The sequence below is a fragment of the Rhinichthys klamathensis genome, unplaced genomic scaffold (genome assembly GCF_029890125.1).
Source record: "Rhinichthys klamathensis goyatoka isolate OS25496 unplaced genomic scaffold, OSU_Roscu_1.1 h1tg000165l_1, whole genome shotgun sequence".
Lineage (NCBI taxonomy): Eukaryota > Metazoa > Chordata > Actinopteri > Cypriniformes > Leuciscidae > Rhinichthys > Rhinichthys klamathensis.
The window spans coordinates 5014532-5030138 of record NW_026606697.1 but is presented as its reverse complement, the minus strand read 5'-3'; the positions used below and the strand labels follow the sequence as shown (position 1 = coordinate 5030138).

Genomic DNA, 15607 nt, shown 5'->3' with positions numbered 1-15607 from the left:
ATGTGTGTGTGTGTGTGTATATATATATAGTAGGCTTGTCAAGCGATTACATTTTTTTAATCCAATTAATTACACGATGTGGCGATTAATTAATCGAATTAATCGTAAATTAATCTCACATCAAATTTGGCTGAGAAATTACCCCCAAAAGAACATTTATGGCCCTATTTTAACGATCTAAGCGCATGGTCTAAAGCGCAGGGCGCAAGTTCACTTTGGCCGTGTCCGAATCCACTTTTGCTAGTTTAATGACGGGAAAAATGGTCGGCGCTCCCGGCGCATGGTCTAAAAGGGTTGTCCCTATGCTCTTAATGAGTAATGGGTGTGTTTTGGGATTTACGTGCATTAAACCAATCAGAGTTTATTTATTTACTTTTATTTTATTTATTTGGCATGTGTGTGTGCTGCTGTGCGTCCCTGTGTGTTTAATAAGCAGAGTGTACGCGCGGTGTGGCCCGCCTATAGGCGCACATTACTAACGCGCTCTTTAAATAACAAAAAAATATATACTGCGCCATTCACCAACAAAAACCTGGTCCAAAGTCAATGGCGCAGTCTATTTCTGTTGCCTCAAAATTGCAAAGCACCTTTAATGCGCCTGAACACACATCGTTTTCAGACCAGCACGCCCATCGGCGCACAAATGGGTGCAAATGCATTTGCTATTTAATAAACGTGGCGCAGGACAGGAAAATGATAACTGCGTCGGGCTGAAACTAGCAAAAAAACACTTGCGTCGCACTTGGCACTGCATTGCGCCGGGTGTAAGATAGGGCCCTAAAAGTCATTATTGTGTTAAATGAGAAAAGTTAAAATAGACATTAGAAAAAGTAGCTTTAGAAAAAAAAATATTTTATTTGATTCAACATAGAATTTATTACACATAAACTTTTAGGCTTCAACGGCCATGAGGGAAATGTAAAGAATTTTAATTTTTGTGTGAACCATCTCTTTAATGTTTTTTTATTTTTTTATTATTAATATGGAAATATGACTTTTAGTTTTTTTTATGAAATGATATACTCTAAATAAGAAACTGCCAGTAGGTGGCGGTAAATCTCTAAATGAGTAAGTCATTGAGTCATTCTTTCATTCATTCAGTTTAAACACTTGATTCATTCAGGAATTAAGTAAATGACTCTCTATGAACAGGCCATTGAATCATTGGGTCATCTGATTGATTCGGTCAGAACGTGTATTCATTCAGATACGACGCACAACAGTTCTGCTCTGGCTTTATAGGTAATATTCTCATTGGCAAAATTGAGCAAAAGCAGATAATTTTGCGTATAAACAGGGTTCCCACTGGTCCTTGAAATCCTGAGTTTGTGAATCTGAATTTCTTTTTCAAGGTCCTGGAAAGTAAAAAAAAAACAATACATAAATACAGGTCCTTGAAAGTGCTTGAATTTATTTTGTGCAAGAAATTTTCTGGAAAAAATTCCAAATTATTCCCTCCGGTCCGCTAATGTGTTATTTTGCCAACACTTCGTGGCCTATGCATACTAGCTTGCTTGATTTACATTAGCTACGCGCATTTATGCGTTACGTTAAAGGGGTCATATAATGCCATTTTTGTACAAGCTAATATGATTCTTTAGGGTCTAAATTAAAAGTTTGTAATATACTTTAATTAAAAATTCTCATTAGTATTGTAAGAAAACACTTATTTTACCTGGTCAAAAACAGCTCTGTTTTCAGCAGGCCGTTTCAGTGCATATGACTTTAAATGATAATGAGCTTTGCTCACTCCGCCTCTCTGTTCTGCGCATACACCGTTTGTAACACAATAACACAATAACCACGCGTTGTTCATTATAAACGTGGGATTATGAATTATATTGAGAACGTTGTACATAGAAAACATGCTGTAATGTACCCTGAGTGTAAACCGACGCATTCATCGTGAAGCGTGCAGCTAGTGATTTGCAAAGATTATATAAATATTAATATAAAGATTAATAAAACGTTACACTCACTTTAGTTCTTCTGAAGGTTCAGCAGGAAGACGAATAGGTTCCGATCCTTTATTCAGGTGCAGCTTCTCAGCAAAACCAGCTTTATACTGACCCTCGTTTATAAAGCAGTCTGGTATGAGAAATGATTCGCGCAAACATGAGAGCATTGACGTTGCTCGTGGGGAATATTCCCTTCGAAAACAAACTCAGCCACTGCGTCTTCAGCGGTTCGGATTTAGGAACATTAAAATGACTGCTGTGTTCGTTATTACACCCAAGAACAGAACACCACAATCGCTTAGACGCCATTCTGCTCATAGACAGTGCTCCAGCATATCAACAATGACCGCGCCGGTCCGCGCAGACTATGATTGACAGGACGAGCGAGGGCGGGTCTGTGTTGAATCACAAGCTGTCAATCAACAATCGCGGGAGGGGCGTCCGTTTTATTGACGTCACAAAAACGAACGGCTCAATTTGAGGCAGGGGAAAACATATAAGGAGATTAAAACAAAAACACTGGATGGATTTTTATCATTATATGATGGTTGTGTACAGGCACTGCCAACACACATTTCAGTACAATCAACTTGTAAAAGTGCATGTACCATTATATGACCCCTTTAAGTGTCTCCCGCGTGAGGTACTTTGTTTTGTACATTGCTATGATGTTCAATGTATCACGATGTAACCTTGCTCTCACTTGAAATGTGTCCTCACATTAAGTCCTTGAATTTGAGGGTATTGGACCTGGAAAGTCCTTGAATTTGAAGATAACCAAGGTGTGGGAACCCTGGTATAAAATATAACACAATATTAACTTATTATTTATTGTACTGTTGTATAAACTCAATATTACATTTGCACTCGTGCTATTCGAGACAAAAACAGCACTCGTGTGAAATTGCGCTCGTTACTCGTGTGATGTTGCTTAACTATCATATGATATAAATAATTTTGCCTGGATATCTTGAATTTTAGGGACATTTTAACTGCAATGTATAGGCTACATCACGCAGTAATATGTAAAGTTAACATGTTAAATAATTGAAAGCCCTTGTGTGTGTGTTTTGCTGTGCTAGTCCACTAAAACCACAGAATTTTGTTTAGAATATATAATCTGTGTGTGTGTTTTGCTGTGCTAGTCATTACTAAAACCACAGAATTTTGTTTAGAATATATAATCAGTGTATGTTTTCTTAGGCAAGATAAAGAGTCGTGGATTCGCTCGAAGTATGTAGAGAAGAAGTTCATCCACAAGCTCCCTGAGACTGGTCGAGCCACGGTCCTGCGGCGCTCCAGTGCCCGACGAACCCGAGCGACCACGCAGGACAAACCGAGCACACGCCCTGCCCTCAAACCCAAACCCAACCGAGCCACTCTGCCACGACTCACAGGTACACAGACACACATGCCAACAAACTCACTGCATGCTATAATTTACACACACATATATATATGCAGAGTCATGCACCCAAGAACCAAGAGTCTGTATTTATCTTTTTGATTCTCTGCTACAGCTCAGCATAGAAATGCGTACACAGGGTTATCATCAGATACGCTACTGGAAATAAAACGAAAACGGATACAGATTCGGTACTCAAAATATTGGTTTAAACATATTTTCAGAAACTGTAATAAAACAATGAATGCAAAGTAAGATAAAAACTTAAATGCTACTAAACTGAAAATAGTGGTCAAAAAAACGAACTGGCATGCAATAATTTGATCTGTGTGGGGGAAGACGATCCCACATGCAGATGCTGATGAGATGCCAGTAAAGTTACTGATACTGATAAGAAAGATGGACTCAGATTAAACCGCAGTGACTGGTGGGAAACAGCAGAGCACTTTTCAATGTTATAAACAAACTTTTAAGTAACTCGCAGTTAAATCCATCTCAGAGCATTTTATACTGTACGTTGCTTTAAGTTCAAGTCAATTTTATGTTCTCTTGTATTTTTATTGTGCCCCATTATGCTATTTTTAATTTTGTTTTAGAGGTCTCCTACCATATGATTACATGCATCCAAGGTCAAAAAACTATTTCTCATAATATACACTTCACATCACCTCATTTCTCAAAAAGTCGGAAAGCCGTTTGAAGATTCAGTCTCTCCAAACCCCTCCTTTCCGCAAGTCTGCTCTGCTCTGATTGGTCAGACGGCCCAGTTTGTTGTGATTTGCTGTCAGAAACGAAATGCCTATTACCATATCTAAATTTCCGCTCCGGAGGCTTCCTTAGTGCTTGCATACACATACGAACAGTAACGATGGCGTCAGTTTATCCGTATCAATTCCAGCACAATTCCTCGTCCTTTTGAAGTGCAGCAAAGTGGATTCTCAGCGCTGAAAACAGCGTCTTCTCGAATATGAACAACACAAACCAAACTCTTCCAGTCTCAGCTACAACTACAGTGTTTGAGGGTCAAAGTACAGTGGTGTGAAAAAGTGTTTGCCCCCTTTGTAAATATGATCAGAGATGGCTGTAAAAAATAAATCTGCATTGTTAATCCTTTTGATATTTTATTTAAAAAATTTGAAAAAATCTAACCTTTCATTGAAGTAAAATAATTGAAAGTTGGCGGAAAATCACATTATGAAATAAATGTTTTTCTCCAAAACACGTTGGGAACAATTATTTGCCCCCTTTTATTAAATACTTTTTGCAACCTCCTTTTTCCAACATACCAGCTCTGAGTCTTCTCCTATAATGCCTGATGAGTTTAGAGAACACCTGACAAGAGATCAGAGACCATTCCTGCATACATAATCTCTCCAGATCCTTCAGATTCCCAGATCCATGTTGATGCTTCGTCTCTTCAGTTCAGCCCACTCATTTTCTATGGGTTCAGGTCAGGGACTGGGATGGCCATTGCAGATGCTTGGTTTTGTGCTCAGTGACACATTTTTGTTTTGATTTTGATGCTTGTTTTTGGATCACTGTCCTGTTGGAAGATCCAACCACAGCCCATTATAAGATTTCTAGCAGAGGCTGTCAGGTTTTGATTTTTTATCTATTGGTATTTGAACGAATCCATGATGCCATATATCTGAACAAGATGTCCAGGACCTCTGGCAGAAAATTAGGCCCACAACATTAAAGATACAGCAGAGTATTTCATTCTACACATGGGGTACTTTTTATACCTGTATGAACCTAACCCATCTTAAGTGTTTGCTGCCAAAAAAGCTAATTTTTTTGTTTCATCTGACCATAGAACCCATCCCATTTGAAGTTCCTGTAGTGTCAGTTACTTTTCAAACGTTCTATGGTCAGATGAAACAAAAAAAAAAGAGCTTTTTGGCAGCAAACACTTAAGATGGGTTTGGTGCACACAGGGATAAAAAGTACCCCATGTGTAGAATGAAATACTCTGCTGTATCTTTAATGTTGTGGGCCTAATTTTCTGCCAGAGGTCCTGGACATCTTGTTCAGATATATGGCATCATGGATTCGTTCAAATACCAATAGATAAAAAATCAAAACCTGACAGCCTCTGCTAGAAATCTTATAATGGGCTGTGGTTGGATCTTCCAACAGGACAGTGATCCAAAAACAAGCATCAAAATCAAAACAAAAATGTGTCACTGAGCACAAAACCAAGCATCTGCAATGGCCATCCCAGTCCCTGACCTGAACCCATAGAAAATGAGTGGGCTGAACTGAAGAGACGAAGCATCAACATGGATCTGGGACTCTGAAGGATCTGGAGAGATTATGTATGCAGGAATGGTCTCTGATCTCTTGTCAGGTGTTCTCTAAACTCATCAGGCATTATAGGAGAAGACTCAGAGCTGGTATGTTGGAAAAAGGAGGTTGCAAAAAGTATTTAATAAAAGGGGGCAAATAATTGTTCCCAACGTGTTTTGGAGAAAAACATTTATTTCATAATGTGATTTTCCGCCAACTTTCAATTCTTTTACTTCAATGAAAGGTTAGATTTTTTCAAATTTTTTAAATAAAATATCAAAAGGATTAACAATGCAGATTTATTTTTTACAGCCATCTCTGATCATATTTACAAAGGGGGCAAACACTTTTTCACACCACTGTAGATGTTGTTCACAGGCAGCCACTGAACACCATAGACTGGCATTATGCAAATTTGTTACATTGTTACGTTGGTTTGTAACAGGAAGTGAGACAGTTCAACAGTTCAGAATCAATTCTTTCTTTTAGGAGACAATAACTTTATTTGTCATGCACTTTGATCTTAAAACAGACCTTTTACATTCACAAACAGCGATATTACACACTGCAGGAAAGGTGATATTCGGAAAATGTTGGACTCTTAAACATTGCTGTTATTAAAATAATCAGTGCTCGTCTTGCAGTGGATACATTGGAGTTGATACGATGTTTCCTTTGACTGTGATTGCTGTGTAAATACGATCAGGATATTTCAAAAGTGTTTTTTTTTTATCTGTTGGTTCCTCAACTAATTCCTTAACTAAACACAAAAATATGTTTATAAAATTAAAACTGTTACTATAAAAAATAAACTCAAACTAAACTGAAATGTATAGTAAATCTGAGAATAAAAACTGATGCCAAACTGTAGTAAGTAACCTTGACACAAACACACACGATGACCCTAGTAAATTGAAACAATGAAAATAAGTGTCTGTTCCAGTTTCTGCTGATCTAATCAGTTACTTGATGTTTCCCCTACAGGCCTGAGCCCGAGTGAAATAATGAAGAACCATTCCAGCTCCCATAAAGGTTACACACACACACACAGATATGATGTTCACATATCCATTTGGCCACACATACACTCCTTACTGACTCTCTCTCTCTTTCTCTCTCTGCACAGAGAATGATGAAGAGGAGGATCTGAGTGGTCTTCATCCCGGGGCTTTGCTGTATCGATCTGTGGCGATGCAGAATTTCCCTCTCATGGCAGACGCTCTGGCGCACGGCGCTGATGTCAACTGGGTCAATGTGGCCGAAGACAGCAGAACTCCACTAATACAAGCTGCTATGGCTGTGAGTGTGTGTCCAGCGTTCATGTTTTGAGTGTGCATTACAGTGAATAATTACTGTGTATTTCTCCCTGCAGAATTCCTTGGCAGCCTGTGAGTTCCTCCTCCAGAACGGCGCTAATGTTAACCAGGTGGACTCGAACGGGAGGGGACCACTGCACCACGCTACCATACTGGGACATACAGGGTAACACACTCAGACAGTAGGGCTGAGGGAAAAAATAGAGATTTTCATATTGATATCGACTCTTAGAATTTCTTTTACTCAATGCCAGCGTTTCCTGCAAAACTTTTGAACGGTGGCGCACCCTGCTGTTGAATCTGTGTACCACAGCTGAATCTCCACAAGGCCCTGTTTACACCTCGTGATTGGTCGATCGGATCACAAGTAGATGAGGGAGACACTCGTTTACATCTGGTGTTTTAATATAGATTTATTTACAGGTCAAGTTTCGACCGCTCAGGTCTTCATCATGATATTGCTAGAATAACCGTTTTACATTTAGTGTTTACTTTAGTATCCACAGTAGGGCTGCAACAACTAATCGATAAAATCGATAATAATCGATTATGAAAATCGTTGTCAACGAATGTCATTATCGATTAGTTGGTCTGCTTACGTCACGGGGAGCGTTTACTGGTGATTGGTTGAAATAGGCCAATCAGGATGCTCTCTGTGAGGCACACACACGCAAGGTCTCTCTCCCTCCGTTGCTCTGCCCCGCGCTCGCGCTACACGGTTTGGAGCACAGTCTCTTCTGTCTCGCATGCGCGCTCTTGCTTGCGCGCTCAAATCCCGGGAGTTTGAACTAATTTGCGAGTAGTGTTGTCACGATACTAGAATTTCTAACTTCGATACAATACCTTGAAAAATATCGATATTCGATACCATTTTCGATACCACGGAGAAAAAACTGCCACAATATTAAGGGGGTATTTTTTTAATTTAAAGCTAAATATAACAAGTCTAGAACATGACAATGAGGTATATTTTACATGAACAAAAATGTCCTGAGTTCTATTTGTTTATATTTTTTAATTGGACCAGAGCTAACATGATGTATTTTTATTACCTACTGTTATCAAAGATTAAAATATAATGTAACAAAAAAGCACTTAACAGTATCAAATTGGAGGATAGAGAGTCAGTAATGATAAGATTAAACATTCAATTTTCAGTTAAAGGCATGTCATTATTGAATTCAGAGATGCCATTGTCTAGCTGTTTAGTTTAATTAATATCTGTGTAATCAAATTGATGATAATCGCTAATGAAGGAAAATTGCAGAATTAAATAATAATTTTTTAATAAAGTTAAATAGGCACCAGTTAATTTACATTTGACCACAGTTACAATATTTACTTGTCTAAGATTCCTCAGTCAGATTATGTTAACTTTAAGAATTAAAACGAGACAACACAGACTCTTATCAACAACAATACTAGGCCATCTTGGTTAATGTTTCAGAAAAGTTCAAATGAGAAGAGTTACAGTGTTTCCTTGAGGATTTTTTTTAGCAGTGGGGGCAGGTCTGTCCAAACAACAAACACCCCTGATGCTGAACATATGCTGCTAAATAGTAGCCTACCCCTGGAGCCTGTTCCTTAAGTCTGTTTTCACCTGTACAATAATTTTAAAAAATGAGTGATGTGAGGGATTATTGATAGTCAAACAATCTGTTGGGTGCCCGCAGCCCGCTCGCGTGTCCGCGCTATTCTCCGACATGCCCGCTCGCGGTGTTCTTTATCAATCAACCAAAGCCGGTCGCGGGGGCGCCGCCCTCGCCATCTTTCCATTCACTTCACTTTTGCTATTTAACCAGAGCGAATGAGACGAGTGCGTCACGTGTGGTGTTTGTCAACGCGCCTTTTGAGAGAAGTGAAAGTGACTGCTCGGCTAGTATCGATACTTCGGGAAATTAGTATTGGTACCGTTCAGATATTTCAGTATCGATATTTATCGAAATATCGATATTTTTGACAACACTATTTGCGAGCATCAGGGAGCATATCAATATGCGGGTGACTCCCAGAACTTCCGGGAGACTTGGGATGTCTGTATTTTGCGTCTCGAGCATCAGGTTGCGCAATCAGTTTGCTCGCAACATAAGTGATGGGTTAAAATAGTGCTACCGCAGAAATATTAAATTAAAACGGTCTTTACAAAGCGAAGCACTAAATATAAAGGCAGTTAATAACAGCAACAGTAAAATATTGTTTTTTAGTCACTGTAGCCTACTCAGTGGTTTTCAGCGAATGTTTGTGCACTAATGCATCATTTTTCCTGTCTTTTTAACCAAGCCTGTTAGCTTGCTGCGTACCTCCATTACGTTCTCTTTATATAGCATTTGTCTACTATTACGTTTTAATTGTTTTTCAAACGCGATCTACTGCGGCTCTATGTTCACACGCTTGTTTTCAGTCTTTCTATATTTATTTTTTACAAATTATCCTTATAATTCAATTAATTTTAAATAAAAATTAAATGAATTATATATTTTAGATCTTTTTAGTTTATATCTTCACATCTGAACAACATGTCTGTAAATTTGTTTTAACAAAAATTGTGTTAAAACAATATGTTGGATATAAATGTTTTTTTTACATTAATCATGGTTGTCAACTTGCCATCAGCAATTATCATTAAAAACAATGCAAATATTGATATTTGTAAAACTCAATGTGTGGCTTTTGCACTTTTTAAAGTACACTTTTACACATAAATATCCTAATTTAGGGTTTTAGGTAACACTTTATTTTACGGTGTCCTTGTTACATTTGTTACATGTACTTACTGTAGTAATAACAGTAAATTCTGCATAATTACATGCAACTAACCCTCAACCTAATCCTGCCCTATTCCTATAGTAAGTACATGTAGTTACTTAATATTATTCTGTACTTAAATATATAATTACACTGTAACAAGGACACCTAAAAATAAAGTGTAACCGGGTTTTATTTAGTCATAATAAACAAAAAAATCGAATTGAAATTTTTATCCGATTAATCGAAAAAATTTTCGTCCAATTAATCGATTATCAAAATAATCGTTAGTTGCAGCCCTAATCCACAGAGAAGACATGTTTTATTAACTTAGGAGATCAAGTGAAGTTAACGGTCTGTTCTAAAATCGTTCTGAATATAAAAGAATAGCAAGAGTTCACACCACAACTATAACAATAAAACACAGTGAAACAATATTGTAGAAATCACTTTTAGAATTATTATTTTTTTCCAGCTGATGGATGATAGAAAAAAATTGACAGCCAATCAGAATCAACCAGACTTTTAGAATCAGAATCAAACAGAACAATATGGTCGTAATTAATGTGTTAGTGAATGAAGAGGTGTTAGTGAGGCCAGCAGGGGGCGCTCACCCTGTGGTCTGTGTGGGTCCTAACGCCCCAGTATAGTGACGGGGACACTATACTGTCAAAGAGCACCGTCCTTCGGATGAGACCTAAACCGAGGCCCTGACTCTCTGTGGTCATTAAAAATCCCATGGCACTTCTCGTAAAAGAGTAGGGGTGTAACCCCGGTGTCCTGGCCACATTCCACCCATTGGCCCCTGCCATTCATGGCCTCTTAATAATCCCCATCCACTGAATTGGCTCTATCACTCTCTCTCCTCTCCAACTATAGCTGGTGTGTGGTGAGCGCACTGGCGCCGTTGTACTGTGGCTGCCGTCGCATCATCCAAGTGGATGCTCACACTGGTGCTGGTTGAGGAGAGACCCCCTGATATGATTGTAAAGCGCTTTGGGTGTACAGTAGTACATATGAAAGCGCTATATAAATGCCTCATTCATTCATTCATTCATAATGTAGTCTCGAGATGACAACACGTGACGTTATATTCAGAACTGTTCACGTCTTTGGACTGGGAATTATGCAATTCTCTGGCAAAACTATTAACGCCTAAATGAATCTGCAGAGGTCAGGTAGTACAGGTACGAGCTCTCAGAAAATTCCCAGATTACAAGTTGTAATTACGAGCTCTACGAGAGCGTGGTCTTTTTAAGATGAAATCTTGTAATTACTACATGGCGTTAACGCACATTAATATAGCTCGTATCTATAGATCATTATAGTTATCGTACTTGGTGTGACGGGTTCTTAAATCCATTGGACTTATAAGCTAACAGCTGTTCTGCTGTATTTCTTCTTGCACTTAGCTTTGAGGAAAAAAAGGTAATGCTATAAATTCCAGAGCTATTTAAGCAAGTCCTTTCAAACACGATGGTGACGTGCAAACTCTGTTCACGTGTAGCAGGGTCACTTTGGAAATCTGTTATTCAAAGTCTAATTTAAACTTTAAAATAAACAAACTCGTAGGATTTTGACAAATTAAACAAAATGATGGAAAATTGCTTCAAAATATTGAAGATTCTGCACTATTTCTGTGTAACTAAGCAAATTCGTGATTAATCAAGTAATGTTTGATCATCAAAGCTGTTATGAACTTTTCAAATATGGTTATGTGTATTTATACATTAGAATCACATACAGTGATTAACCAGGAAACCTAAAAATGGCACTTCGTAACATAAAGGTTGGTGACCTCTGACCTAACGTGTGTCTGTGCTGTCATAGGTTGGTGTGTCTGTTTCTTAAGAGAGGAGCGGACTACAACGCAAAAGACATTGACGATAAGGACCCAATCGGCATAGCCATAGATAACGCCAACGCCGACATCGTCACGCTGTAAGTAGTCTTGGATGGATCGAGAGTGTCCGCTGAAAACCGCACTAATCCGTTTACTGCACATTTTGATGAAGCGCTTCCTGCTAATAACTCCATTAACATTATCATCCGCTGTGGTTTTCCTCCCAGACTCCGGATAGCCAAGATGAACAAGGAGATGCGGGAGATGGACGGCACTCCATCAGGTCATTCTGAGGGGCGGGGCTTTGGTGCTGGGGGTGGGGCTGGGGCTGTGATTGGACACACTAAGAAAAGCTTTCAAACCATCAAGAATCAGCTGAGCGGTCGGGCATCAGCCGGCCAGAATTAACCAGCTGTACATTTAGATGACAAAACAGAGGAAACCTTGAGTGTAACAGAGAGTTAAAGGACAGGATGTGCACTTTGATGAAGCACTTTAAAACATATGGAAACACTGAATGTTAACACTACGTTTTTAATAGCACATAATGGTTTTGTTGGGAACTCCAAAACTGTGTTACACTATTAGTTCACCGCTGACATTACCAATGGTAGAGTATTACATTGACACTAAAAGAAACTGTGGAAAAGAATTGGACTTCATTTCAGGCATTTTAGTACCTGTGCTAATGTTTTGATTAGAAGTTTTATAATATTTTGGTATTAGTACTGATGGTTTTGCATGAGTCATGTACTGTGACTGTATGCTTTTACAAAAAAAATCTTTTTTTTTTTCTTTTTTTTGGTATGGCTGGTGTTTATTCGTCTATTAGAAACACCTGAAGTGGAATGTACAGTGTTTTTTAATTTTTGAGCTAGTATGGGTTTGATTTATTTAATATCTGGTGAGATCTGATTAGGTTTGTTTGTTTTTGACATAATGTAAAGGATAAACTCAGCCGGTCATTACAGTGCTTGCAAGATATCACCATGCTGAAATGTTTCCTCTTCTTTTCTTTCTTCTTCTTTTTCTTTACAGATTGCTCCAATTACATACTTTGACTTGAACTACTTAACATACAGATTCTATTCAGACCTAGTTTTGTATAAAAACGAATTTAGAAAAGCTCCCATTGATTATCTATCTATCTATCTATCTATCTATCTATCTATCTATCTATCTATCTATCTATCTATCTATCTATTTGTCATTCTGTCTCGTTCTTTCCATCTCCCTGTATCTAATCCTACCTTGCAAACACTAGTATTTCCTTCAGAAAAGCGAATGATTCGGCTGTTATGGGATTGGCATATGGACATTTGGCATTGCATGAGGAATGACCACCATTTAAGCAACATGTTTACAGTTAACCATCATTAAATGCATTAAATCAAAACTTCAGACCCTGGTGATCATTTAGACAGAGCATTATGATCAGTTTTAATATTTGGCTTTCCAATATGAAAACGAATAGGACTCTGTTACTCTGAATCAGTGCAGTGCCAGATGTTTGCAGGTGTGCTTTTTCTGTGGTGCTTATGCTTTTTACGTTTATGGCGGTTTGTCCATATGTGTGTGTCTCTGTATACAAATCAGATTTTGCTGTGGTGTGTTTGTGCGTCTGTGTGTGTGTGTGTGTGTGCGCATGTCCTGAGACGGGTGGCCAGGTGTCTCCTGCTTGCAGTGTGTGTCCTCTGCACTGCGTGCTACAGGTAATCCTCTGTTACCGTACGTACTTATGTATGAGAAACAACTGCACTTATGTACTATTACAAATCTAACTCTTCTCTTCTGGGTGCTGGTGTTGACATCAGGCTGATTCAACCATCTTGTTAGACCTTGTTAAACTCTGTTTAACTCCAGGTTTTCCATCTTTAATCATTTAACACACACACACAGGGGATATAATTCACACTCTCATACAGTATATGACTGTTGTAGCTACATACTGTTTTGGAGATCAAATGCAATGTGCTGTAAGATTATTCAAGTCTTACATCTGTAACAAATAAGGATGCAAAAGAAAGTATGTTTTGCTGATTGCTCAAAGGGGCTCTATGTAGAAATCAGAAACGCGACACCGGTGGCTGTTTAGTGAAATGCACTCGAACAAGAGACTGAACGTGATTTAATACTCGCGGCGAATGCTTTGACAAAACAAAGTTTAAAATACCTATACTTTTAACGAACATCCAGACTCTGTCCTTTTCTTTGCATGACACATTGATATGATATTACAGTACAGAATGGCTCTAGTCTTTTGGCATTATCCTGAAGAGAGACACTCGACTGAACGTCTTTTGATTTTCCCGGCAAAAACTTTCACATAAAAATCAGTCTACATGTTTTCATGGACAACCTAGGAATTCGGAAAAGGTCTCGTTTTTTTTGTTTCTTTACAAGCCGTTCACACATCGGCAATACCAGTCTATGGGCAATACCAATGCAATTAATAAATAAAAATCACATATAGCCCCTTTAAAGTTGTGTTTCTTATTCCTAGGAAAATATTCTAATAGTAATTTTTCTGTATTTTCTCCTCCTGTAGGTGATGAAACCTATCATGATATCTTCAGGGATTTCTCCCAAATGGCTTCCAACAACCCAGAGAAGCTGAAGCGCCGTAGCGCTGATATGAAGTAAACCACCTGACCACTAGGTGTCAATGTTGCACCAATATACACATATTGGCGCTCCAGTAGACGGAATGAAGTTACCACATACTATTGTTTTTCTATTTTTTTGCTGAAACGTCACCCGGCTGGCTCCCACAGTGAACACCTCGTATGAAACGCTGCTTCATTTGGTTTGTCTGGTGCACTTGATTGTGGGTCTAAACATCTGGGTTTTAGCATATTTATCCCAGTTTAGGCTTTAGGATGTCATCAATAATATTTGCTTATCTCTTTGGGCACAATCCTTATTCCTTTACCTTCGAGCTTCTGTATCCAGATCATTTATCATTTGAGCAAGTTTACATTCCCAATGTAATGAAAGCATCAAGTGGAACTCATAAAGCCAGAGTAGTGGTGAAGTGGATGCCTTTACGTTTCTCATTTAAATGGCTATTTGTCCCTCATTGAATTGATTTTCATTGGACAAGTTGCTATTCATTTCTTTTATTCACTATGTTGTGAGCCACAGTGTTAATCCAACTTGAATGTAAATGTTACGTTGGGTGAGAGATCAGTTTGCTTGGTTCTCCTGTATATTTTTAATTTCCATTTTCTCTTTTTATAAGACCAAAACAACACGTTTGAAATGATGTTTTGTGAGCATGCGATGCTCTAAGCAACACGTTTGAAATAAATTAACGTGAAAATGGTGGAATATGTAGCTAAATAAATAAATGATTCATGACTCATCGTGTGACTTGCATTTCTAAGCTTTGCTACTGGTTAACTAGGATGCAGAATTGTGCAATGAAATACCGTTAACACACTTGTCTTTCATAAATATAATCTTATAGAAAGAAACGTTAAAAAGTGACTCAAGACATTTATAATGTTACAAATTATTTATAATTTAAACAAATGCAATTTTTTTCTATTCATCAAAGAACCCTGAAATATTTATATTTATCTTAGTTTCCCCAAAAAAATGTTTCTTGAGCAGCAAATCGTCATGTTAGAATGATTTCTGAAGGATCATGTGACACTGAAGACTGGAGTAATGATCCTGAAACTTCAGCTTTGATCACAGGAATAAATTACATTTGAAAACATATTAAAATAGAAAACAGTTATTTAAAAGTGTAATAATATTTCACAATATGACTATATTTGATCAAACAAATGCAGCCCTGGTAAGCTTAAGAGACATTTTAATCAACCACATTAAAACACAAATCTGTCTACTCAACACAGATTTAATTGTTCCAATAAAACCCAACTGTCTTAACCGTCTATGGTCTTACCACACAGTGCTCTTCCTGGAAAATGAAAGCATAACAGGCACATGAATATCGGCTGTTAGTTACCCTGGTAACAGGTAAAACCACCTGATCGGCTCAGATTGGAAATTCCACTCAACCTTCCAATTAGATCAAAAG

The 15607-nt window shown here is 38.1% G+C and overlaps 1 protein-coding gene across 1 annotated transcript in view; it reads left to right on the top strand.

Annotated features, from left to right (window-relative positions):
* acap1 (ArfGAP with coiled-coil, ankyrin repeat and PH domains 1) overlaps nt 1-14625 on the top strand; it is a 38853-nt gene extending 24228 nt beyond the window's left edge. The window contains exons 17-23 of the mRNA XM_056259336.1: nt 3162-3355; nt 6637-6684; nt 6779-6951; nt 7025-7134; nt 11544-11654; nt 11784-11839; nt 14105-14625. Coding sequence (XP_056115311.1) covers nt 3162-3355; nt 6637-6684; nt 6779-6951; nt 7025-7134; nt 11544-11654; nt 11784-11839; nt 14105-14199 — 787 coding nt within the window. The 3' untranslated portion in view covers nt 14200-14625. The remainder of the gene's footprint in view (nt 1-3161; nt 3356-6636; nt 6685-6778; nt 6952-7024; nt 7135-11543; nt 11655-11783; nt 11840-14104) is intronic.
* The last annotated feature ends 982 nt before the right edge of the window (nt 14626-15607 follow it).